General features: G+C 40.1%; 1 protein-coding gene across 2 annotated transcripts in view; it reads left to right on the top strand.

The window, feature by feature from the left end:
* The window catches only part of OXCT1 (3-oxoacid CoA-transferase 1), a 120,977-nt gene extending 96,873 nt beyond the window's left edge, over window positions 1–24,104 (top strand). For both annotated transcript variants that reach the window (XM_031444495.2, XM_011000782.3), the window contains 3 exons: window positions 10,614–10,694; window positions 16,303–16,404; window positions 22,261–24,104. In XM_031444495.2, the coding sequence (XP_031300355.1) occupies window positions 10,614–10,694; window positions 16,303–16,404; window positions 22,261–22,302 (225 nt within the window). In that variant the 3' untranslated portion in view covers window positions 22,303–24,104. The remainder of the gene's footprint in view (window positions 1–10,613; window positions 10,695–16,302; window positions 16,405–22,260) is intronic.
* Window positions 24,105–24,530: the final 426 nt, after the last annotated feature.

Genomic DNA, 24,530 nt, shown 5'->3' with positions numbered 1-24,530 from the left:
CTTTTCTCCCCAAAGTGCTTTCTTTCTCCTCAGCTGGAGTTTCTGATAGAGGAAAAAATGGTGCTTCAAACTTCTGATTAGAAATCCCTTATTAAAGCTTTTCATGGAAGCAAGAAAATGTTTTCTAGCATTTCTTCTTTTTCTTCTCTCAGTGGGGAAATTGGCATTGAGTTTTAGACCAGAATTGAAGCTGAATGTTTTCCCTAGATACTTTCATTTGAACAAACTAACAAAAAATATATTCGTGATGAAAATAATGATAGTGATTTGTTCACACTTAATAGTTAGTTGGCCTTGAAAACTAACCAACAGAAGTGTGTTTTCTTGCCATCTTCACTTTTTACCTGTGGTCCCAGAATGTATGGTTGCTACTGTCTATTGTCCACCTGGGCTCATTGTTACTGGCCCAGCTCAAGGGATCACGGGACCCCACCACTTCTTTCCTGCATCTTTTTTTCTGCCTAAAGGCTGGTAGTGGTTGGAAAGGAGATAGAGAGGAGACCGTGTTTCACTCCCGGGGGCCAGGTAACTTCTGCTGCCTTATAGTCAAGTGCACTATAGGGGGTGAATCCCTAGAGTTTTCTAAGACACAGGAGTGGGAGGTTTGCAATGAAGGGTTAAAACATGAGAAAAGAAATATAATCCTCTATTTTTGTGCTGCTAATTTTTTTTTTTTCAGTAACTGGGTGGAGCTGTCAACTGGTCTTCAGGTGCAGCTTTCTTTTTGCTCCTTTTCTCCATCTGTAGGGCTATGGAGGCAGGTTACTTATAAATGCAGCATTACCTGACCTTTAAAACTGTTGTTTTAATCAGAAAAAGGAAACTCTTTCCTTGCAAGTCTTTGCAACCAGCCAGCAGCATCTGGTATTTGGAACCGGGCTGCCTACACGTGCTGCTCTAGAGTAGCCACCGGAACATTTCCCTTGCCTCAACCTGCTTCTGGAGGCGAATGGCAGGCACTGGTGTCAAAGTGGCTCTGTAGCGCGATTCTCGTTTAAGCTTAGGCATCAGGCTTCCAGGTAAAATTGCAAAGCAGGCAAAACCTTTGGTGTTGAGCCACCTTATTTCTTAAACTTCTTCTCTTGGCATGTCCTTCTTTTGTCTTCTAAAGGTGGGGAGAAATGAAGGGAAGGTATAGGAGTTTGAGGCCTTACTAGGTGTAAGGCCCTGGGCATGGCATTGTATGTACTGAATCTGTTAGCCTCTCAGGGACCATCTGGGATGTAGGCAGGTGAGAAACGTGTCCGGGTAAGTCGCAGAGCCAGGAGTTTCCCTCAGTTAGGACCAGCCTGTGTTTATCATACCATACCACGCTGCATCCTCGCCAAAGCTACCTCTGCACCCCCAGCCCACACCTGCCCTTTTCTGGAAGCTTCAGATTTCAGAATTACCTCTTTCTCTTTTTTCATTTTCCCTGGTCAAAGCTCTCCTTGCTTTGGTGAAATAGATATCAGCGAAATATTTAAAAGAAAACAGTCTAAGAATCCAGTTGTGCCCCTTAGTACCATCTCACCTTCTTCCCTTTTGTATTAGAATCTTCCCAGGTTTTAGCTGGACACAAGGTAGCCCAGTGACTGACTACATTTCCCAGACTCCCCAGCACATAGATGCACCCGTGTGACCAAGTTTGAGTCGATGGGATTTGAGCATTTGCAGTGTGTCTGATTTCTGGGTCATGTCCTTAAAGATAAAGCCGATTTCACTGGACTTCCTTTGTCCCCTTTCTGGCCTTCTGAGAAAGCCGTTAATTGCAGCAGCAGCCTTGGGCCCAAAGTTGTAAACCATCTGCTGAGGCTTGTGGAGCTGCCCCACCAACCGGGGTCCCTAGATGCCCCATCCTCTTCTTTATCGGTTCTTGCCAGGACTCCTCCTAACTCCACTCTTGGACCCTCTGCTCTTCCCACCCTCTGACCTTTCTTGGGCACTATCTAAATTTTTGGCATCCACTAGTATTTTTCACTCAATGGCTCCCTAATCCTTATTTCCACACTGGAAGTCTCTAATGAGCTCTAGAACTGCATTTCTTCCCTGTTAGACCACTCCTAAACTCTACCTGCAACACAAATACAAGTGAAATCATCACCATTTCCCCTGAAGAGCCTCTTCCACCTGCTTAGCCCAGCTGGAGAAGTGATGATCCCAGCCCCCACCTGGAAAGGCACCCATGGAATGTCTGCCCCTACCCCTACACCTGGCATCGTACATACTGAGTCCACAGTACCCCTGCAACCTGCTCCACCTTGTGCATCTCTGCCAGTTTAGATCTTTGTCACATCCACATGCATCACTGTTGCAGCATCCCAAAGCCCCCTTGCTGTCAGATGAGCCTCCTTCCTGGTAATCAGGCACACCACTGCCAGGGTGGCTGTCTAAAACTGAAGCTGGACTGACTGAGGTCCACATTACTTAGTTCATTTCACCCACCAGCCTTTTGTCATCAGCTCCCCAGCAGCCGACCTCATCCTTGTTTCTAGGGCTTCAGTTCTGCTAAGATCTCCACAAATGCATCATGTTGTTTCCTGTTCTTAGGTGTTTCCACATTCTGTTCCCTTTCCCTTTTTATGTGGCTCACTCCTACCTCCACACAATCACATATAAATAAGCCAAACTTTTATGAATCTGCTGGCTTAGCACCTTCCATCCTCTAGACATTATGAATGACCAAATGAATATTCTTTGATACTTTGTCCTGAAATTTGGTAGAATTATCTTATGTGAGTATGTCAGTTTACTTGTTTATGCAGGCATCAAATATTTATTCTCTTCCTACTTTTTTTTTTCTATTTGGCTGGGGGAGGGAGGTAATTAGGTTTATTTACTTATTTTTAGAGGAGGTACTGGGGGTTGAACCCAGGACCTTGTGCATGCTAATAAGCATGTGCTCTACCACTTGAGCTATACCCTCCCCCTGAATATTTATTGAGGGCTTACTAGGTGCCAGGTACTATGATCAGACCTGAGGACATAAAAAATAGAAAGGCGTGGTTCTTCCTTTAAGCAGCTCAGGGTCTCTTGGGGATAGAGTCATAGAAACCAGTACTTAAAATAGAAGAGTGTACAAAACAGACTGCACAGAGTTGGGCACCCAGTTCCTCTCTTGGGGAGTTTCCCATGGGATGTGGCATTTGCATGGATCTGAAGGATGGAGCAGAGTTTGAAGGGACCAGAGTGTTGCAGGTCCAGGGAATAGGCAATAGGGTATAGGAGAGCAGAGCATGTTAAAGGATTTACAATTAGGTCCCTGTTGTCAGAGAGCAAAGGGAGAAGAGTTGGGTGGAAACACACATAGCCACACATACGCGCGCGCACACACACTCGTTCTCTTCTCCACACAGTGGAAAGAGTGATATTTTAAAAATATGAATCATGTTATATCCCTTTTTCCTGGGCTCAAGGACCCTCCATGGCTTCCCATCTCACTTAGATTCATGTTCAAAGTCCTTATACATTGTCTCTAAAGCCCTCCCTGATTTGTCAACTTCAACCCCACTACTTCTCTGATTCCATCTGCTAGGATTCTCACACTTGCCCACTGAGCTCCTGTAAGTTTTTGGAACGTTCCAAGCATCCTCCTGCCTCAGAGCCTTTGCATTTGTTATTCTCTATGACTCAAATGCTCTTCCTCAGGTATCTGCATGGCTCACTTCCTCAGTTCCCTCAGATCTCAGCTCAGAATATCAGAGAAGCTTTCCCTGACTACTCTGTTAAACAGAACAGAAGTCCGCCCCCTTCTGATGCTTCTTCACCCAATTTCTTCACTAGAATATAAGTTCCACAGGGTGGGAGCTCTATCTATCTTAAAAACTAGAGAAAATCATATGCGATGCACATTAGAAATCAATAAATAATTGTTGAATTCATTCAGTCTTCAAATAATAATGATATTTTCAACATACAGAGCACTTTTAACTTTTTCTAAGCAGTTACACATTTACTACCTCTATATTGTCATTGCAATACTCTTGTGAGAGTAGGTCTTACTGTTTTCCTTCCAAAGACAAACAAACCAAATTCATTTAACCGTAGAGGTTAAATATTCTGATAAAAGTCAAGTCGAAAATTAAGAGCAAAAGCAAGCTGGAAATCTATGTATCCTGCCTCTGGGCCTTCATTTCTGTTACCAAACTTTTGGGTCTGGCAAATACCATCACCACTAACAATGTAAAGGAAAGTGTTTTGGTCTCAGCACTGTGTACTGGAAATGTGTTCCTAAGGGTATAAACTTTGTGCTCTGGCACAAAAGCAAGGAAGTTCAGTCATAGTTGTCATTTATTGGAAACAAGCAAAGCTTGGGTACCTATTTTTGAGAATATAAATGAGAACTCTATTTCTAAAACAGGTTTAGATTTTATTTTTATAACAGTAGGAGGTCTGGATTCTGAAGGATAAAAAGAATCATAATTATATCGTTATGAAGTTGAGAATAAATCTTTGTGAATAATATTTTGATTAAGTCCAATCCATGTCTGATAGCAAAGATGTCATATAGCAATCTTGAATGCTGTTTTACCTTGTCTTTACTTTTTGTGCAGAGGAGTTATAAAAAGTAAGTGAGAGGGGGGAGGGTAGAGCTCAGTGGTAGAGTGCATGCCTAGCATGCACGAGGTCCTGGGTTTAATCTCCAGTACCTCCATTAAAAAGTAAATAAAAAGAAATAAGCCTAATTACCTCCCCCCCAAAAATAAACAAAAATAAATAAAAAAATTTTTTTAAAAAACCTAATGTGTCTCTTCCTTTCAAAAAAAATGTAAATACGATTTATTAATCCTATTTTGGACCAAACATGTTACCAAAAGCTAGCAAATATGAAAGATTTTTTGGGGAAATTCTTTCTGAGAAACATTCCTGAGACAATTTTCAGCAACATTGAAAAGTATCCCAAGATAAATAAAGTATTCCTTTTCAGGATAATTCATAATCAACATCGTTTCAGCTGGTTTAATTTGGTTCTATTCATAGAAGCTGGTCAATATTTTTTCATTTGTTAATGATACAATTTTGTAGCTAGAACTGTTTGGAAAAAAAAAGTATTCTCAGGGGAGGGTATAGCTCAGTGTTAGAGCACGTGTTTAGCATACACAAGGTCCTGGGTTCAATTCCCAGTATCTCCACTAAATAAATAAATAAGCCGAATTACCTCCCCCCTCCCAAATAAAGACACAAAAAGAAGCTGCCACTTAAAAAATAAAAATAAAAATAAACCATTTAAAAAAACAATATTCATCATTAAAAATAGAAATCCTTATATGGTTTTGCCTTTTTTATTTGTCCTTAAATGATGGAAATGCCTGCAAAAAAATATTATAATGGAAAAAAATAGCAGTCCAACAACCAGTAAAACCCTTTAAAATGTCTTATAAAATTTAATTAAGTGAATGACTTTAAATTCTGTGACCTTGAGTATCCAGTTCTTGAGAGCTAACACCAAGAGCAACTTTCTGAGGGACCACAGCCATTCATGCATAGAAAGAGGAAGTAATTCCTGCTCAGTCCTGGGCTCAGCATCCTTAGGCTACAGGCCATAGGATACAATCTTTAGACAGAAAACAAAAGGCCATGGTAGAGAGTTTTGTGTTACACTGAAGAAAAATGGCCTTCTATTGTAAGATCTCAAAGCCCTGAAGACTATGTTCAGGGAAATGACTTGCTGGGTCTATTGTCTCATTTGGCTAGTCTTCCCCTGAGAATTTGCCTGTAACCACAAACAGTTATTACATCCACACATCAAAACCATTTGTGATAGCAACCGTTCTCCGCTTCAGAGCTGGCTGAGTTTTTCCTATATGGCTTGCTGGGATCCCTACCAAGTGGGTGCTGTGTAAAGGCCAAAAATATCCCACGAGGATAAACTCAGTGTGAGTAATACCATCGTCATCTTGTCCTTTTATTCTGTGTACCTTGATTTTCTTTATTCAGCAAATCCCATTTTTCTTTCCTAGGTGCCACATCAGTCATCATAGTGATTTTCACAGTCGCAGGTTTTGTAAAACTGCATTCTCCAAAATTTTGTATCTGGTGTGTGTTTGTGTGTGCGCATGGAAGGAAGGAGGCTTCCGGCTTCTTCCATAATACTTTGGCAAGCCCCTAGAGAGACCTGTCCTTGGTCTCACTGCACCACCAAAGTATCTAGCATTCCCTTGCTGGGTTCAGCCTTTGTAGCCCCTCTTTTCTGCAGGTTAATGCAAACCTTGCAGCTTTTAGGAGGGAGCAGCAGAGGGAGAGTAAGCATAATTCACTCGCTTTCGCTCTCTACCTACACGTTCGTGTGTTTCATACTGCAGTCCTGAGGTGTCTCTGCTTCTCCCTTTGTCATGCCTTTATCGGTCTTCCCAAAGCTTTGTAAGCCCCTATGCACACTTCTGCTAGCTGCACTTTCCCCAGTGAGCTCAGAGATGCTGGGAATGTACAAGTCCATTTCTTTGGACTAAAAAGCAGCCTCTAGTGGTTCATAGACACTCAGTCGCATGGTATTTTACAGCCCCAGCGCTGCTGGCGTTCCTTGGATCAGAATTATAATATTCAGACAGCATTTATGGATCACTATGGTTTGCCTAGTGCTCTACTCATTGCTGCAGATGTGAAGATAAATTGTGCCAGCATGCCGTGAGCTCAGAGTCTAGTGGTGGGTAAAGAGAGGGGCAACAGTTCCAACCTGTGTGGTGAGCAGAGGAAGCACCGGAGCACTTAAGAGCTGTGCCAGACTGGGGATGTCCCTCAGACCCTGGAGTGGGGGCACCGTATGGGCGAAGTTGGAGATGGTTTCTTCAGGATAGATGACCCCTGAGCCAAGTCGCTAAGAATAGGGAGGGTGTTGCCATTAGAATGTGAGGCGATAGGGTACATGGTGGTATGTGTTTCAGGTGGCATGAACAAAGCCTTAAGTCTTGGTCCCTTAAGGAGCAACCCTTCTAAACTTTGCCTTCTCTGTGCTTGATCACTAGCGCTTTCCCAAAGAAGATGCCGAAAAAAAGAAATATATTGCAGCCACATTTAAGAAGCACTTAACAGAAAAGATGGGCATAAAATGGGGTTTTATGTAAAACAAAGTCTTACATGGATGCTCCATTGCTTTGGGTGAATGAAATGCTGACATCAAATGCAAACATCGTTGTTTTGTAAAAAAGAGAGCTTGTTATTTGAGATGAAGTTTGTTGTGATAATGTGAAACTTACTGTAATAATAAGGGGATTTGTTATCATTTAACCAGAGTTGTTTATTACTGGAGAATTTAGTAATGAATTTCACACAGATATCCAAATAATTAAAGAGAGATCACCACGAAGCAAGGAATAGAAAGTATGAAGGTCTTCAGTCATTTAAAAAGCAAATGGTGAATTCCTAGATTTTGCAGGAGGCCTTGTAAGTGACGCAGGGGCGGGGAAGAGAAAAGCTGGAGAAGCAGGTGGTGGAAGGAGAGTTAGCTATTCACCAAGGTTACGATGAAGTTAGCAAATGTGGGAATGTCAAAACCAGGAGCCCTGGGGGCCAGTCAGGGCGTTTTTAACGCTGCACTTGCCTTTTCTGACATTTCTTCGTGGAGAAAGAAAGAAAGAAGCTGAATGATAAGGATGAACAAGATCCACTAACCCTACATATTCACATGCAGATTCAACCCCTCCTACTTTACTGCAGAACATTTACTTTTCAGAACATTTCATTGGATTCCTACCGTGATCAAGTAAGGAAGACAAAGCAATCCAACAGAAGACTGCGGCACAAAGAATTTAAGGGACCAAATGACTATTAAATGGCAGAATTAAGATGGAAAGCAGGTCTTTGGACCCTAATATAGCGTTCTTTGCTACCACACTGCACTGCATCTCTTTTTTAGGATTTATTTTTAAATGCTAAAACCTCAGCAATTGTTCCTGCTTTGTGAATCATTCGTCTGTGCAGCTGCCATCCAACATTGTGAGGCTCAGCCCGGCATGGTTAGATCAGAACGCTGAAGTGGGAGTTAGTCACATTTTGGCTTCACAGCTAACCTATTGTTGAATATTGAAATTGTGAGAGTCTTTAGTCTTTCTGCATCTCATTTTCTCTCTTTCCTTGAGCTGTCTTATGTCTTGGAGCTCAGTGTGAATAGAGTCCTCCAGCTACATTGTTCTCACTGGAAGAATAAACTTGGTGCCAGCTTCCTAGGCCAGCCCTATATGGTTTGTCCCCAAATATGTGTTGTGGTTTCCTGAGTTTTGTGAGTCTCAGGAATTGGGCCACTTTCTGTGTAATTCTCTGTCCAACTTCATATGGGAACTCAAGAGCTAAAGAATTCCCTTGTAGATTGTAGGAATATTACATATAAGTTGTCTAAACAGGACTAGCTTAATGAGCACTTGCTAGGTGCTGGACACTTGCATCTCATTGAAACCTTGCAATAAGGCCTATGAGGTAAAGCAGATGGAGAAACACAGGCACAGGAACCGTGCCAGCTAGAATCAGACTTTGAACTGAGGTGCTTTGCTCTGCTCCAAAGCAGTAAGCTGTACTGTTTACATGGAAGATGGTCTAGAAGAGGTCTCTGTCGGTAGGGCTCAGTGAATTCTGTCAGTTAAAATTCATGATGGCTCCTAACCCGGAATTGATTGTTCACTGAAATCCACCTGACTGCTTTCACACCAGATGTAGATCTTGCTCAAATAATGAGAACAATGTGAGAGCTCCCTACAGAAAATGTTCTTCAGAGGCTCACAGGTTGTTCACTTTGTTTGCTGGCAGACCCAGAATCCATGGTGACATGCCTTATGTGAGTTCTATTAAGTGTAAGGAGTCCTGACAACTATAGGAGTTCGAGTGTTCATCATTAATTTCAGCTCTTTAATTAAGCTTCTGTGACACGTGCAAATGTCCTTTGAAATCTCGGGATGAAAATAGATCATTAAAAATGAAGTAGCAATGAAGTTTTATTTCTATAGCTATAAATTTTCTTACACAGTAAGATCCAGAAGCATGTAACTTGTTATTAAATGTGTAATGTTTATCCATTCTATATGTATTTAGCACTAGTTTTGACTACATTTAAGTAATAGAGTTTGTCTTCTTTTGAAATCCATCCAAGATTCCCAATAGACTTCTCTCTTTCTTCCTATTCATTTATTTAAAAAACACCCAATATCTTTTGTGCCATGCACTGGGTAAAAGTATACTAAATCCTTTTAATTGCTGGCACATTGGTGAGTTGACAGGTTATCACAAGGAGTAAAATCTTAATTAAGCCCAGTTACTTGAAGCTCCTTGCATCTGATCATATACTTGGTATGACAGCAGTTTTGAAAGAGATATAAACCAGGTAGCAGGTGCGTATTTCAGTAGGTGAAACATTGAGGTGGCTGAAGATGATCATGGCATCATGTGTGGTGCTCTTCGACCCAAAAAGGAAACAATGGAAGCATTTTTTTTTGCCATTTTTTATAGAAGATCTAGAGTGTGATAAATTAGCCTTAAGGGAAATATTAATTTAGGCTCCTGGTGGTGGATACTTAGAAAGGAGCTTAATCATAATTAGCAGAAAATGATCTGAAGATCAGATCATCAGAACTAATGTTTCAGCTGTGCTCCCTAGATGTGCCTGAGAGGCTGCCTCTGTACTCAGTGGGGGAGGAGGGGTTAATGGGTGAAAATCTGCTTTCCATGCCCAATCCCTCTTTTATTTTATGTTTGGAGAAAGGGTACTGTAGCTAAAGGAAACTTTGAAAAGTGTGGCTATAGATCAGCTCAGACATTTTACCAAAGCAAACTGAGACTCAGCCAAATTCCCAGAAAAACAAATAACTATGTAAGAAAGTGAATATAATTGTAGTTTTCTACACTACCTGGCCCAGCAATGAACAGTTTTACATAGTTATTTTGTCATCATGGTGTAAATTCTGACCATTGAATTACCTACAAATTGTGACATAGCTGTGTTGGGAGAACTGAAGACGGTGGAGCACGGGGATTTGTGAGAGGGTTAAGTCTTCATATGCATCAATAAGAAGTTAGTGGGTAATGTCTAAAATTGTTTAATTAAGAAATAAAGAGCTTGTTCAACATAGTATTTTAAAATACAGAGGTGAGAAGAAAGCCTATAAAAGTATAAAAGAAAATGCCAAAAAAATAGTGAAATTGATTACTGTTGGGAGCAGGTCTAATTGGTACGAGAGGGAGGCAAGAACTGTTTTTGGTGAATATATTACTTTTTTAACAAATAAAATTAAAACTTAAAAAAAGGGGTATTGTTTATTTGCATTAGTGTATGCTTCCTGCTCTTGGTAAATAATAGCTTGTGTTTGTCAAGAAGACCATTCCCTGGAAGAGAAAAATCAGCAAGATGCTAGGAGTGGAATTTCTCATTACGTGATCTAAGGGCTGAGGCGTGAGAGATCAGCTCTGTGGCAGGGTGTTTCCTAACTAAATCAGTTATGCCTTTGGCTATTCATTTGACATTCTCCCTAAATTATTTTAGGGACAGAAGCTGTCACCAGAAAGAAAGTAAGAGCGTGACTGTGCAAAGACTTTGAAATAGGCTGTACTTAGGAGACAGTTTCTCCGATAGTTCCTGTTTGTCCTGTGTTATATCAATTCCAAATAAGAATTGGTCCCTAACTACTCTTTTTGATGTTTCTTTTTTGAAACAGGGAAATGCACATAAAATCATGGAGAAATGTACATTACCACTGACAGGAAAGCAATGTGTCAACCGCATCATTACTGAAAAGGTGAGGTGCCTCTCTCTTTTATTTCCTCTAGTGTCTACCACCTCCTTTTCTATTTATAAGCATTTTAGAATGTCTTTTGTTACCTTCTAAAAGTGTTTTACATTGGTAGTCATGGGATTAATTTAATCCATGGATAGACTGAATAGGAAGATTCATCAACTTAATGTTTCTAGATGTAGAATTCTTAATGTACAATTCTCTGGAAATACACATATGCACACAGAATTGAATTACTGTCCTTGGTATCTTTGACAGTGTGATAAAATCAAAGAAAAGTTGTATTGGTCTTTATACTCGTACTATTAAGATGGATGATATATGCAAATTTAAGAATATATTGATCATTCCTACCTTTCTTCTTTGCTTTCCCAAACTGCAGTTTCAAATTGCTGGATTTCATTTTATGAAACTCAGTAAAAATTAAGTTTTAATCACTTAGGTGTAAATTGCTGTACAGGCCCCACAGTGAATCAAGAAGTCTTTGGTTCTTGCAAGCTTTCGGTCCTCTTTTATAAAGCAGACTTCAGAACACACCAGCCATTTTAGTGATTCTCTAGATTTTGTCTTCTTAAGTAGAAAATACTGGTTAATGGTACAACTGAAACTATTCAGATCGGAGAGAAGCATCGCTGGCACTTGCCTACAGTCACCTTTCTGACCCAGATTTGAATCTAAGATGTTGAAATGACATAGGTCACATAAGACAGCTGGGAAGGTGCCATTTTCTTGATTCAGTGTCTTGATGAACCACAAAACAGAATTCTCTAGATGAGGGTGTTTGTTTATGTGTTTTCTCTTAATGATGCTGTCCTTTTGGCGTTAGTCTGGTTGAGAACCCTTATTCAGGTGTGGTATGAAGTACCCTAAAGCAGCCCCTTGAATTAAATTAGGAAGCTCATAATGCTTTTCAGAAGCCACATTTTAAGGCGAGTTCTGTCCTAAATGGTGCCTTCCCCAGGACTGTTTTTGTAGACCCAATCAAGTTGATGTGTAGAAAAGAGAAATTGGATGAAAGGACAGAATATTTCATGTCAATGTTTATTCCGTGAGTCTTACTGCTTCTTAAAACCCTCCAAAACCATGGACAGGACTTGTTGAAAAGAATCCATTACTTTGAAATCAAAGACGAAATAGTCCTTGATCCTGTTTTCTTTAATAAAGTAAGGTGGTAGGTACAGCTTGTAAGGATAATTCCAGCACCATTTTACCCCTGATCTTCCTCTTCTCCCAGCTAAGCCCTCTCCCTGCATCCCCACTCCACGTGTGCCCTGACCTTGTTCTTACCAGTTCAGTGCTCCTACCTGCACACCTCCACTCGACTGCCTCCCCGAGGCCTCTCCACCCTTTAAGTCTGATGCAGTTTCCATCTTCTTCATGAAGGGGTTTCTGACAACTTAGCACTCACTACTCCATCCTCCGAGTGGTCCAACGTTCGTTTTGACACTTACCATCTAATACCCACATTTTCTCATGACATAACTCATGTGTTATTTACCTCTACTGCCATTAAAAAAAAATACCTTATACCCTTTCTCTCCATTCACATTGTTGTTTTATACATTCAGACATTTAATAAGCATGGTTGAGCTCCCTCTCTGAAGTGAACTGTTGCCAACAGTGGGTACAGAAAGCAGGGCATTCTCTGCTCCCAGGGAGCACATGAGGGGGAGCAGACATCAGGCATCTAGCAGTACCAGTAGTCAGAGTAATACATGTGGTGAATTTAGTCCACAAGGAAGAGTCTTGTCAGCTGCTGAGTTAGAAGAATAGAGGAAGGCTGCTTAACAGCCTGGGGAGAGCATCTAAGAAAGCTTCTAGGTGGTACACAATGTAAGCTTGTAATGTATTTTGCAAGGCATTTCACAGTCCGTATCTCTTCCCCTCCAGTCCCAGTTCTTCTCTTTTTGCCTGAGCGTTCTCCCCACTTCAGCCATACTAAAATCCTGTGAGCTATGTCACATCACCCTCACCCGGCCCACTCCATATTCTTCTGGGACTTTGCACATCTCGTCTCCCTCCCTGGAATGCTCTTCCCACCCCAACCATCTGGCCAATTCCTGCTCATCTTCTATGTCTCAGCTGTATGTTTCTTCTCTGGCAAGTCTTCCCTGTCCCTCCGCAGGTCTCCTGGATGCTTCCCTGAGTCCTAGTATTCACACTGCTCACTGTATTGAAGTAACCTCCTGCCTCTTCCTGTCTCACTCATCACTGTTTGTCCAGCCTAAACATGGTGCTAGACCCATGCACAGTGAATGTCTGTTGAATAAATACCATACCTTTCTTGATGAGAAAATTGATAGATTGAGTAACGAGTCTTGAAAGATAAGGAGTCTTGTAAGTGAAAATAAGACCAAAGAGGCCCTTTTAGGCAAAGGGAAGAAAATAGGCAAAGCCATGGAGGCACTAAGAAAACAGCTTACTCACAGACCTGCCTGTGGAGTGTGAGGGCATGACCAGAGATTCTGAAGACTGAAGTTGAAAAGACAGTGAGGGGCCAGATGATGAGGGAACGTGAATGTCTTGTTAAGAAATTGGGTTTTATCTGGAAGGCATTTGGGGGCCCTTCAGTGATTTTTAATAGTTGGGGGGGGAAACAGCTGGTTAGATTTGCACTTTGGAAGGAGCACCGTAGCTTGTATGTAGAGTAAAGGCGGAGAGACGAGACTCCTTCAGTGTTCTTGCCCAGAAATATCAAAGCCCTAAACCAGAAGACAGAAAGAGAGATTTGAAAGAGATTTAGGAGGTGGACTCAACCTAACTCGATGATGGGTTGGACATGGTTGCTAAGGTAGGGGTGATTCCTAAGTTTTCCAGCTAAAGATCGGTTGACCTGTTTTATCTTTGATGAAGCCCAGGATTGTGGGAACAGAAAGGGAGGAGCGGTAGGAGGCAGGTAAAGAGTAGGTTCAGTTTGAACATACTGATTTGATCTTCCGAAGTTAACGTCCTGAGCCTCCAGTCAGAGAGTTCTGATAAACAATTGGAGATGTGGATCTGGAGCTCAGAAGAGAAGTCACCATTGGAACAAATACATGAAACTCAGCACATGGGGATAATTGGAGCCGCAGATGACGTTGTGCAGCAAAAATGAGTAAAGTGAAAGGCAGCAAAGTGTGGAACTTTGGGTGCCTTAGGGAGAGGAGTGGCGCATGTTTACCCCTGTGCTCTATTCGTAGTAGGTGCTTAATGAGTTTTGCAGTGCCATGAGGGCAACGGATGTGTTACACCCTGCCAGAGCAGATGTGGGACTAGAATTCCACTTTCAGCTCTTAAGAAAAATCCCATTAGTTTGCCATTTGAAAAAGACTTTGGAAATGTCATGACTCTAATTTCTTGATTTTGTATTGCTAGAATGAGGTTATGAAAGATGCCTTCCTCATCTGAGTTGGGATTAACTGCTTTATCCATAATGCAGCCTTTTATGATGGTGATACCGTAATTAAATTATTTATCTATAAAACAAATAAAGTAATTGAAATATTATTCTTGGTAGTTGAACCATTTACTGTAGCTTTTAGTTTTTAGTTTCCATTTTTATCAAGGTTTTTGTTTATATTTTATACCACTAAATGGAAATCTTCCTAAATATTTCAAAGGTAAATTCCCCATGTGCTAATCATAGGTGCTTGGCTTTCCAAAAATGACCTTGAGAGCTAATTGGGGATACATAAAGGTGTTAGTAAAAGGTTTTTAAAACCAATAGGTCATTTGCCGCAGATTTTTATCTTCTTGATCACTGAAGTCTTATTCATAATTCCACAGTTATCTTCTCCCCCAATCCCTTTCCTGCCTGTTTGCCTATTCTTAGTAACACAACCCAAAAGCTCTTTTTCTCTTACTTGTTCCATTTGGATAAATTTACAGTTGTTCATAACATGGGGGAAAGGAAATCAGTATGAATGATGCTCCAGATACATTTTCTGCAAAGGAAAATTGTCCAGTTTAAAAAAAAAAAACGTAATTGTCATTTTGGAATTAGATAACCTGCTACAGCATACAGACATACCTAAATGATTTATTTTCCCCCTCAAAACACATTTCTCCTGAAGAAAGTTTTTTCTAGGAGTGTAAAAATGTGCAAACAACAAAGAAGTTTGCTGAAATATTTCGTCCTAAATTTAAATAATCTTTTCCAGTAAAATCAACCAGATTATCTATGAGTTCATCAAACAGAGAGAGCAAGTTATCACCAGTTCCCCTTAATGTTTTGCTCCTGGGGAGAAATATCCATTAACTGGAGACACATAAGCATTCCAGGGCTTTGATGTGGATTCACACACAAGTGACAATAAGTTAAGCTATTAAGGAGAAAGAATATGCCTCTGTGGTGCCCCTGCTATGTCCCATTCTAAGCCTGCAAATAATTGTTGAATTTAAGGTAAATCCAGAAGAGAGGAGAGATCTGGGAAGCATAATATTTAAGTCTGAGGGAGAGTAACCGTGAAAACCCAAGGAAGGAGCAGTGCCTGCTGCGTGGAAGGGCAGCTTGAGGAGCCAGCCAGTTAAAGTCAGAGGGAAGCCATTTGCAGGTTTAGAGTCTTTATTTTCAGCAAGCTTACAAGTCACGCCCCAAGCTGTCATTTTTAAACACACTCCTGGTTAGAATGCTATAAAGAAGACATAAAGTCATAGGGAAGCCATTTAGCATCACATCAGTAGGCAGTCTGCCTTGACGGTGAGCCTCCTACCATTTCTAAACAGAGCCCCAGTGACCATCTCAGAAGAATGTTTTGAAGAATTCTTGGGTGGGAGGTGATATTACATGACTTTGTTGGTCCCTTCCTCTCAAGTTGTCAGACTATTAAATGTGACAGCATGTGTTCTAAATCAGACACGACAGGTTGAGTCTACCTGCTTAGGTCAAGCTGTATGAGTTGGCACCACCATCACCTGGTGGTACCCACCAGAATGTTGAAATGGAATGTTTAGGGTGAGGTTAGCCTTCTCATGCTTGTCCTAAAAACATAGGCGTCTTCACCTGATTTGCATACCAGACAGAGATTCTCATGCTATCCTCTTGGACCCATGTGTTTTCACAGGACTTAAAGGGAAAGCTTTAATATTTACATGGGGCAAAGGTGGGGGGTCTTTTAGGGTCCAGTTATCCCGTTATAATGACTCCGAGCTGCTTGAGAGCACCTTCTTTGCTTCCTTTAATTCTTTACCCAGAAGCATTGATCACCTTTCCCCCCATCAACCCTGTGCTTTCACCTTCCAGGTACCTCCTCCCTCCCTGCTTTTCTTCATTCTTTTCTGTCTTCAAATCATTATTAATCATCTAATTAAAATTTTGACCAGAAGTGTTAGATCTAACTAAAAGTAGTTTAAAAAAAAACTGGTTATAGTAGTAGTAGATGCCATCAGTAGTCAACACTCGTTTATCTTCTGACATCAACAGATTTCTACAACTAATTGCCAGTTAGGGAGCTGGCATGTATTCTCACCAAAGTATAATAGTTACAGTTAACATTTGTTTTCATTGCTGATTTTCAGTCATTTACCCTAGTTCTGTTCTCTCCTTAAAGAACTTGACAGGTTATTTGTGTTATGCGCCATAAAATAATTCCTGTGATAGAAATTGTCATTGTCATTTTCTTGACTTTGACAGGCTGTGTTTGATGTGGACAGCAAGAAGGGGCTGACTCTGATCGAACTCTGGGAAGGCCTGACAGTGGATGATATAAAAAAGAGCACGGGATGTGATTTTGCCGTAAGTATTTCTGTGAACAAATCCAGCCATTTGTCCCGTATCCCAGGCTTAATTAATGGCTGTTTACAGGACATGAACCATTAATTTGTGATCATTTTTGGAGTTGACCTTTGCAGAGAACCGGAGTGGAAGGAAGGGTGCCTCCAATGAGAGCAGGTGGGAGAAGGAGCAGACTCTGACTCACAGGCCAGGGTTGGGCTCAGGAGTCAGAAGCAGGAGGAGGGGGATCCACCAGGAGCTGCTGGAACATAGCATTGCTTGAACGCTAAGCTACCTTCTGTAAAGTCCTTTGCGACTCTGTGTTCTTGGGTTACGGATCAGCCGTGGGCAAACCTAATTAACTCAAAAATGTGAGCCACACATAGAGAAATGATGCTTCCTTATTTTTAAACCCATCTGTGGCTTATGACTTCCTCCTTGATGAATGTCTACACCTGATAATGGCATCCGCTGAAGATATTACAGTGTTGAGCTTTTGACACCACCAGATGTATAGTCACAAAGTAAGTGTTTCCCATATTTGAAGGAAAACTTAGTGCATTAAAACTCTGACTTATAAAGCAGATAAGAACATCATGGGAGTATCCACTTAAAAAATTTCCAGATCCCTTTTTGAAACAGAGAATAATACTGGAATATAAAATAATCACCCTTTAACATAAGTGCTATATGACATATGAATCACCAATCAACTACCTAATGAGGGTTGAGAGGACAGCTTGGTCCATTTGAAGTTAGTCAAAAGTAAATGTGAAATGTGTCTGAAGAAATGAAGAAAAAGAATTTGCTTCTCACATACCCTTTAAAAAAAACAGCTCTTCAGGTTAAAGTGAAATATATTTATAATGAGAAGAAATATTGCAGCTACTCATCCTAGAGAAAGTAATTTAACAAAACTTATTTGATAAATTATGCGTATATTTCATACATTTCTTCCTCAGGTACTATATGCTTGGCTGGTGCCTATCAGTGCGTAACAAATTTCTGTAAAAACAGTTTTGCTGCATAATTCATCATCCACATATAACTGCTTCTGGTACTACATGAAGGTCTTTGTCTATTAACCTTTTTCGAATTTCCCTTTGGAAGAAAGAGCTCTGCCAGCAATACTGTACATGAAAAGCACTTCTTTAATTAGCTTTTCTGTGACCTTAGGGGGTAAAAAATGGGATTTGTTTTACTTTAACTATTTAGAATTCCTTACTCCAGTGATAAAAGCAAACAATTCTTCTTACTTAATTAAGTATTCTTTGTAATTTTTTTTCCCTGTATGGATGAGTTAACCTCTTCTTCAGCAAATAGCATTTTTGAGATTTATGGAATGTTCAGTTCTCTGCTGTAGAAGAGAATTGCAAAAGAAGACCCTCATTATTATCAATTTCTTTTTTTAATCGTGTTGGTAAATCAGGAATGATAAAGATGGAATTTTACTGGTTTTGCTTTTTTTTTTTTTTAAGTGCTAGTTTCCATGTCTTGATCCATTGAAAAATATCTCCATGACCCCTCTTTTATTAAAGTACCAACCTTCCTTCTCTTTTTGGTATTAACTTGTAATCTTGTTTCCTTCAAATTAGGCTATTGAAATGAAGTGTTAATTTGTATATCAGTGTTGTCCTTAAAATGAGAAAGTGTGGTATCAGCTGAGCCATCTTGACAGAAGACCCAGTTTTTGAGGATCTGATGATCAATGGCATCTCTTTAGACCCTGACAGATGAAGTCACATGTATCAAATTCTCTGTAAGGCTGAGGACTGCAGTGTTCTGATGAACAAGATGTTCTGCTTCATAGCAGGGTTATCAATACGATGCAGTTAATAAAAGTATATGGGGACAACATTTTCATTGGCTAATTCAGAAGGTACCCTGTATGACGGTTACTGTATATATAGCATTTTACTCTATATGTGACTACATACAACTTACTCAAGATTTCTGTTTGAGAAAAGGCCCACTGAGCTGTCACTGTATACTGAGAAGTAAACATTCTAAAAGGGAATACTTAGACAGCCAGGTTGTTGCATAACAAAGGAAAAAAAGTAAAAAGCCCAGGTCAAAGTAATTGTGAAACTGTGTTGGTAAAAGTCCCATATACCTAAGAATATGGGCAAGTGCATGGGAAAAGTATACATTTTGGGAGTATAAACTGATTGAGTAAATCCTGAGAATTTCAAAGAAAAAGACAAAATATGTCAGCATCAGAGAACAGGACATGGCAAAATTGTGGCTTCAGAGTATTAAAAAAAATAATAGCTACAATGAAAAATTTGGGCAATTTAAAAAAAGAATCACTAAGACTTTCCTGTATGCCCCAGTGCAATTAGCAAAAACAACAAAAAAAAAATGTAAAAGAAAAGTATGTTCTTTAAGTATCACCTGAAATAGCTTCTTTAAAAATGTATAAGGACTATAATGGCAGTTGAGAAGAGTTTTCTTCTCAATTAATAGGAAAGTCTCTTCAGGGTCACATTATGGCTCAAACTCCAAAGGAAGCTGTGGAAATTTTATTTAAAAAAATTGCAAATATTGACTCTATTTCTGGAACCTTCACCGCACTTCTAAAATAAAATTCTGTTCAGGAGTTGTTCACAGCAAGAGAAGCCAACCCATAATGGACAGAGATCTTGTTCCATATGATCACTTTCCTTCAAAATGCAGCTGTTATAAAGGAAGAGACTTTCCTCTGTATTTCTTGGGGATTGAGTTCTGAATCTGTTGAGAGAGATAAAGGAGCTGGGCAGGTGTAGAGGCTAAAAGCATCATCGTTGCCATAAAGCCTGGATAAAGGATGTGACTTAGGGGTTTAGCCACACCAGCTTTCCCAGATGTGAGCCCCAGAAGTGGGAGAGACTTCAGCTCCCAGTTGCAGGCAGCCTTGGAATATCAGAGGTGTCCTGCACAAGGGCCAGCCTTTCCTGCTGAACTTCTTTTCCTGTGGCTAAGAGCAAAGCAGTGCACATGCTCCCTACATTAGGCTGATCCTCATGAGGAGGAAGAGTCAAGCTGAATTTCACATGCCTTAGTCCCTCTGCCCAGATAGCCATTCGGTTGTCAGGTCGGGGACACACCTGCTGCCAGAGTATTACACTAATAGGTGCCCTTCTACATGGAAGGGAGTATGAGAAGTGGGGAGTAAATGCTCCACCCCAGCACTGTTGCTTGGTAGAGCCATATGCACATGTTCATCCTCTACAAATGCCTGATGGTGGTGCTGTGCAGAATACTTCTCTCTCTCTCCTTTGATGCTACTGTCTCCCAGCATTTGTTTGACTAAGGAGTCCTTTGGTTTATTTTTTTCCCCACTCACATTTTGAAAAAAGCCTTTCTCTCAAATAAATATCCAGTAATAATTCATTTACAAAGAGTCCAAGTGATTGCACAGTTCCTCATATTAAAACTGTGACAGGCTATACTGCTTTATTTTTGGCTGTACTTATATCACTCAGTGTGTTACTACCAGTTATTTGATGGGCTAGATAGAAATAAAGATGAAAGAGGACACCCCATCACTTAAATTCCATTATCCCCAAAGTATCTTTTTTCTAGTGGGTTGTTAATTCAGTTAGTTATTAATATTTCTTTCCTGATGCATGCTTAAGTTACATAAATAGGTTTTTCTTTATCATATATGTCTGTGGACCTTTTGTAAACTAGATTATTTCTTTCTGTTTGATTTTTTTTTAATTTAAACATTTAAAAATTGAATCCGTAGTTGAACATCGTGTGGTAGGATAAACTTCCCAAGGTCATTAGTCATCCGTGATTATTCCTTAAACACCCAGCGTATGTCCCATATTGAGCTGTGAAATGTAAATAAAATAGAACAAATTTGTACTGTTTCTACTCCCAAGGGCTTTGGTCTTATTCTTTAGGGAGGAATACACCTAAACCACCAGTGGCAAAAAAATCAAATAAGAATCCTGCTTATTTATATGTTTGCAGTGGAATCTGAAAGAAGCCAGATGCAGGCATTCTTTGCCACTTTGAATAAATTTGTGCTGTCAGTATCTACTGAGAACTGGTATTATGCCAGAATTAAACAGTATACTCTTTAGATTTCAACGGACTGGGAAGATGACGTGTTAGTGTATCTTCTGCACTTAAATCATGTAGTCCTGTGCTTAACCTGCAGGTGCCTTTGGCAGGATAGTCTGCTGCAGCTTACGTGGGCTTACAATCTCGATGAGCCTATGAGAGAACAGAGGAAATGGTGATTTAGTAGGTGTTTTTCATTACAGAAATAGACAGGCCAGGTCAGTCTGCATAAAGGTTCATCTTCTTTTCTGATGAAAGTCAGTTTCCACATTGAGGATATAAATGATACCAAGAGCTCAAAATAGGGCCAACATGACAAGGAGAAGAATCAGATGTTTGGTTTATTTTAAGTTAAGGTGTCTGGTTTCCTTTTAAAGGAAATGCTATACAGCACCTATTGGAAAGTGATCTGTTTTCAAAAAAGGAGAGCTTTGTTTCATTAAATTATTCCCACAGATGCTCTGTTGTTTAAAAAAAGAAAATGGATTATTCGTGAGACACACTTTCTAAATACTCAGAGCCCAAATGTCTTTATTCTTTTCAGTAGAGTCGGAGATGTATGCAAATGAGGGCTGTGACTTTTGTCTCTTATATGTCTATTAGTTTGTTTATTCCTGTGTTTCTCTTCTTGGAACTGGCAAGCTGAATGAGCTCTCATTTAGCCTCAGATACATAACATACCAAGCCATTCCAATCCTTTTTATTTTGGTCATGTCATTCCTTTAGTAGAAAAAATGGAAAAGGGGGCATTAACTTTTAACATTGTGTGGAGTTAATAAACAATTTACAAATGAAGTAGAAATACTTAACCTTATCAAAGCCAGGTGATTGCCTACTTCTATTTTTAATACTGACTTAACCTCTGTTAGAAACCTTTCTTCTAGTTCTTTAAACCTTATCTAACCCACTTACTCAGTCACTCATTTATTTATCCATTAATTTAACAAAATATTAACTTTATTTTGGAAGGGAAGTTAGACCCACTTCAATTGCCACTTCCCTGAGGGGCTCAAAAATCACCAAAACTTTAATATTCCCTACTGTGCTTCCCATGAGACCTGTTACTAGGACTTCATGGATATTTGCAGGTTAAATGAAGAAGTCTGTATCTGCCATTACACCCTGAAAGATCTGTCAGAATTAAGCCAGACCACTTTAGGTTTGTTGTTCCACCAGCTCTACCACTAAATGTAGACCTGTCTTCATGTTTCTCTGCTTCAAGACTCCTAGGAATGCACTTGCTTTCTATACTTTGAACATAATTGTAGTTAATATTTAATGCTATTACCTCCTTTTTGTAATAACTTGGAATCTTTTCACTGCCTTTATATCATTTCCACTCTGATTATGAAATTTCTGATAAAACTTTGTCATCCAAAGATTACATTAATTGTCTCTCAACAAAACTGTGAATTGACTGGGCCTATTTTGAGGGTTTTGAAACTTGAGCCTTGCCCTGTGTCTCTCTTCTGAGTGAAGTTTCCTGTCTCAGAGCTTAGTGGTCCATTCAGTAGAGAATTTGGCTATTTGGACCCTTTGTCTCCCACTGCTCCCCCTCCATCTCCTGCTAGTTTCCAGCCTTAGTCATCCCTAATTTAGAAGCTATAATGCAAGAAGGTTGAGAACTACTAAAGACACAAAATGAAAATGGAAAAGGGGGTCTTTGTCTCAGTAGTTCAGGATGGACAATCATGAGGAAACTCCGGGTAAGGTTCGCAACAAGGCTGCTTGTTGCCTGCATCATTCAGGTTTGGAAATTCAAGGGAGAGATGTTTATACCATGATGTTTTTCATAAGTTGATTTTTTCCTCTTTCTTTTACCAGGTTTCACCAAAACTCATGCCAATGCGGCAGATCACAACTTGAAATGTGGAGTAGACGTTTGTCCCAAGCTGCATGTTTTTCATTTTAATCACATAGGATTTTATTGAAGGGACATCAGTAATCATAACTGTATATCCAACAAGCAGCTGTTGACTGATTTCTCCTAGCATCTTACACTTTATACAGCCATATAGACTCTGTCCTCTCAAGCGTACTGTGACATTTTAATGAAAAACAGAAAGAAAAAATATATGTGATTATCTTATTTGTTTTATAAGTGCTGAGAAGGCTGTCTTTACAGTTGGTGCTCACACTGGGTTTCATCTTCTGTGGTGTGTACATTAAATCGGGTGCAGCTTGTACTAGAAGGGGCCCTTAGGAAGAGTGTTACTGATGTGCTTTGCCTCTTAACTAAATCTTCACATGTAGAAAAAAAAGAATGAGGGAGGAAAAGAACTCCACCCAGAGTATGCCCAAGGCAGCATTGTACTAGTCCTGAAAGGTAACATGTATGTGAATTTTAATGAGGAGAAATGCTGTCGTAAGGATTATGTTTTTCCTTGAGCCTCCTCTGTCTTTTCTTTTGGAGCCTCTGATTTTGTGGTTTCATTATATTTCACTAGACCATCCCTTCTCCTTCCACACTTTTTATAACTAAATAGACGCCCAAGAAGGCAGCCAGAACTTCTCTGTAGGAGAAGTAATCTAGTTTGTGGGAGAGACCAAAGGGTGAAGGGTCTGCTGGTGCTGACATCCCACCAAGAAGTTGCCTTTAGAAACAAACCAACCGTCTGTGCTTTGCCAAAGATTACAGTTTATTGTAGGAAGAGGGCTACAAACCTAACTGATCTCATCAGTTTTCTCATTTTCAAACAGTTCAGTATCCCTGTGTGTCCAGAAGGATCCTTAAGAGTCTTTCTCTGTGTTACTGTGTGCTTCTTGTGTAGTACCTCCTTTCACGCCAAGAGGGACTGTGGGGTAATTCATCATGAACCATAGGAACAATGACAGGAGAGTTCAAAGAGTCTTTCTTCTCAGGCTTTCTTTTTTCTGCTCAGAAAAGGTTCTAAATATTGAATGCCTTTTTCTACAGACAGCATTCTGTCTTCTGCTCAGATTTCTTCCTTGAACAAAGTACTTTTAATTCAGCTTTACCAGACTAGGGAATACGGTGATAAGCAAATCCAGGATTTGAAGAGCAGTGGACTCATTCTTAGAAAATAAACATGGCAGATTAGGTTTTGTAAGGGACTTCTCCTCAGAGGTCCCCTCAGTGGGGAGTATACCCAGCATCTTGGTGACCAAATGGAAGAAAACTTCGGTCACCCTGAAGACAGGCCAGATTGCTGTCCTCTGGACAGGTAGTCATGGTACAGTGCAATAGATCATTCCTCTGGCACGAGACATAGGAATTTATGCATATTTTTCAGTGATGGTTGTCGCTGAAATTCACTTTCTCTTCAGGTACAGCTACAGTTCTGTCATACGAGAGGAAGGAGAGGGCCTTTTGGTGAGACGCACACTCCATATATATAAAATAGTCTTTCTGACTGGCTGGGTTGTTGAAAGCATGCTTTCCCAGTACTGGGAAAATGGACTTTTTAAAGGATTTGTGAGGTCTGGAGAATAATACAGATCCATGTTAGCGTTGTGGTTTGGAAAATGTATATTGTTGATGGTCGCTGTATTGGCTAACTTACTTGTGTATCACTCTGTGAGTCTGAGACTGTTTCTCACTTTGAGTGGCAGATCCTAAGCAGATGACTTTATATTCTTGATTAAAGGTACTATGTATGTTCAGAAATGTGTTAAGAAATACAATAAATATTCCAAGTTGATACAGACTGGTGGCATTGTCCTTTTTCTCACTGGGAATGACACGACGACACATGGGAATAATTCTGCAGACACCGGTGAAATGGCCAACCGTAAATAACGTTAGCATACCCTACCACTTCCGACCAACTTACTGCTTTTCCTTTTGCTCCTACCAAAGAAAAGAGATGGGCCTTCATGAAAGAAGAGATGAAACGTTTACCTAAATGAATTCTGACTTTGCTTCTTGTCAGAGTCAATCATTTGTCTATAAAAATTGATTATCCCAGGTTTCATGTGTTAATATTTCTTTGCTTTTATTTAATGTTCCTTTAGGATACACACACATGAGTAATTTCCCAGAGATGCATTGAGTTTGTTTGCATTTTGAAGTCACTCTAGTGGTGTCTACCCAGCATCTGTGTTGCCCCTCTGATCATAGACTCACCCGCAGG

The sequence above is a fragment of the Camelus dromedarius genome, chromosome 3, assembly GCF_036321535.1.
Source record: "Camelus dromedarius isolate mCamDro1 chromosome 3, mCamDro1.pat, whole genome shotgun sequence".
NCBI lineage: Eukaryota > Metazoa > Chordata > Mammalia > Artiodactyla > Camelidae > Camelus > Camelus dromedarius.
The sequence above is the reverse complement of the archived record's forward strand: the minus strand, read 5'-3'. Positions and strand labels throughout refer to the sequence as shown.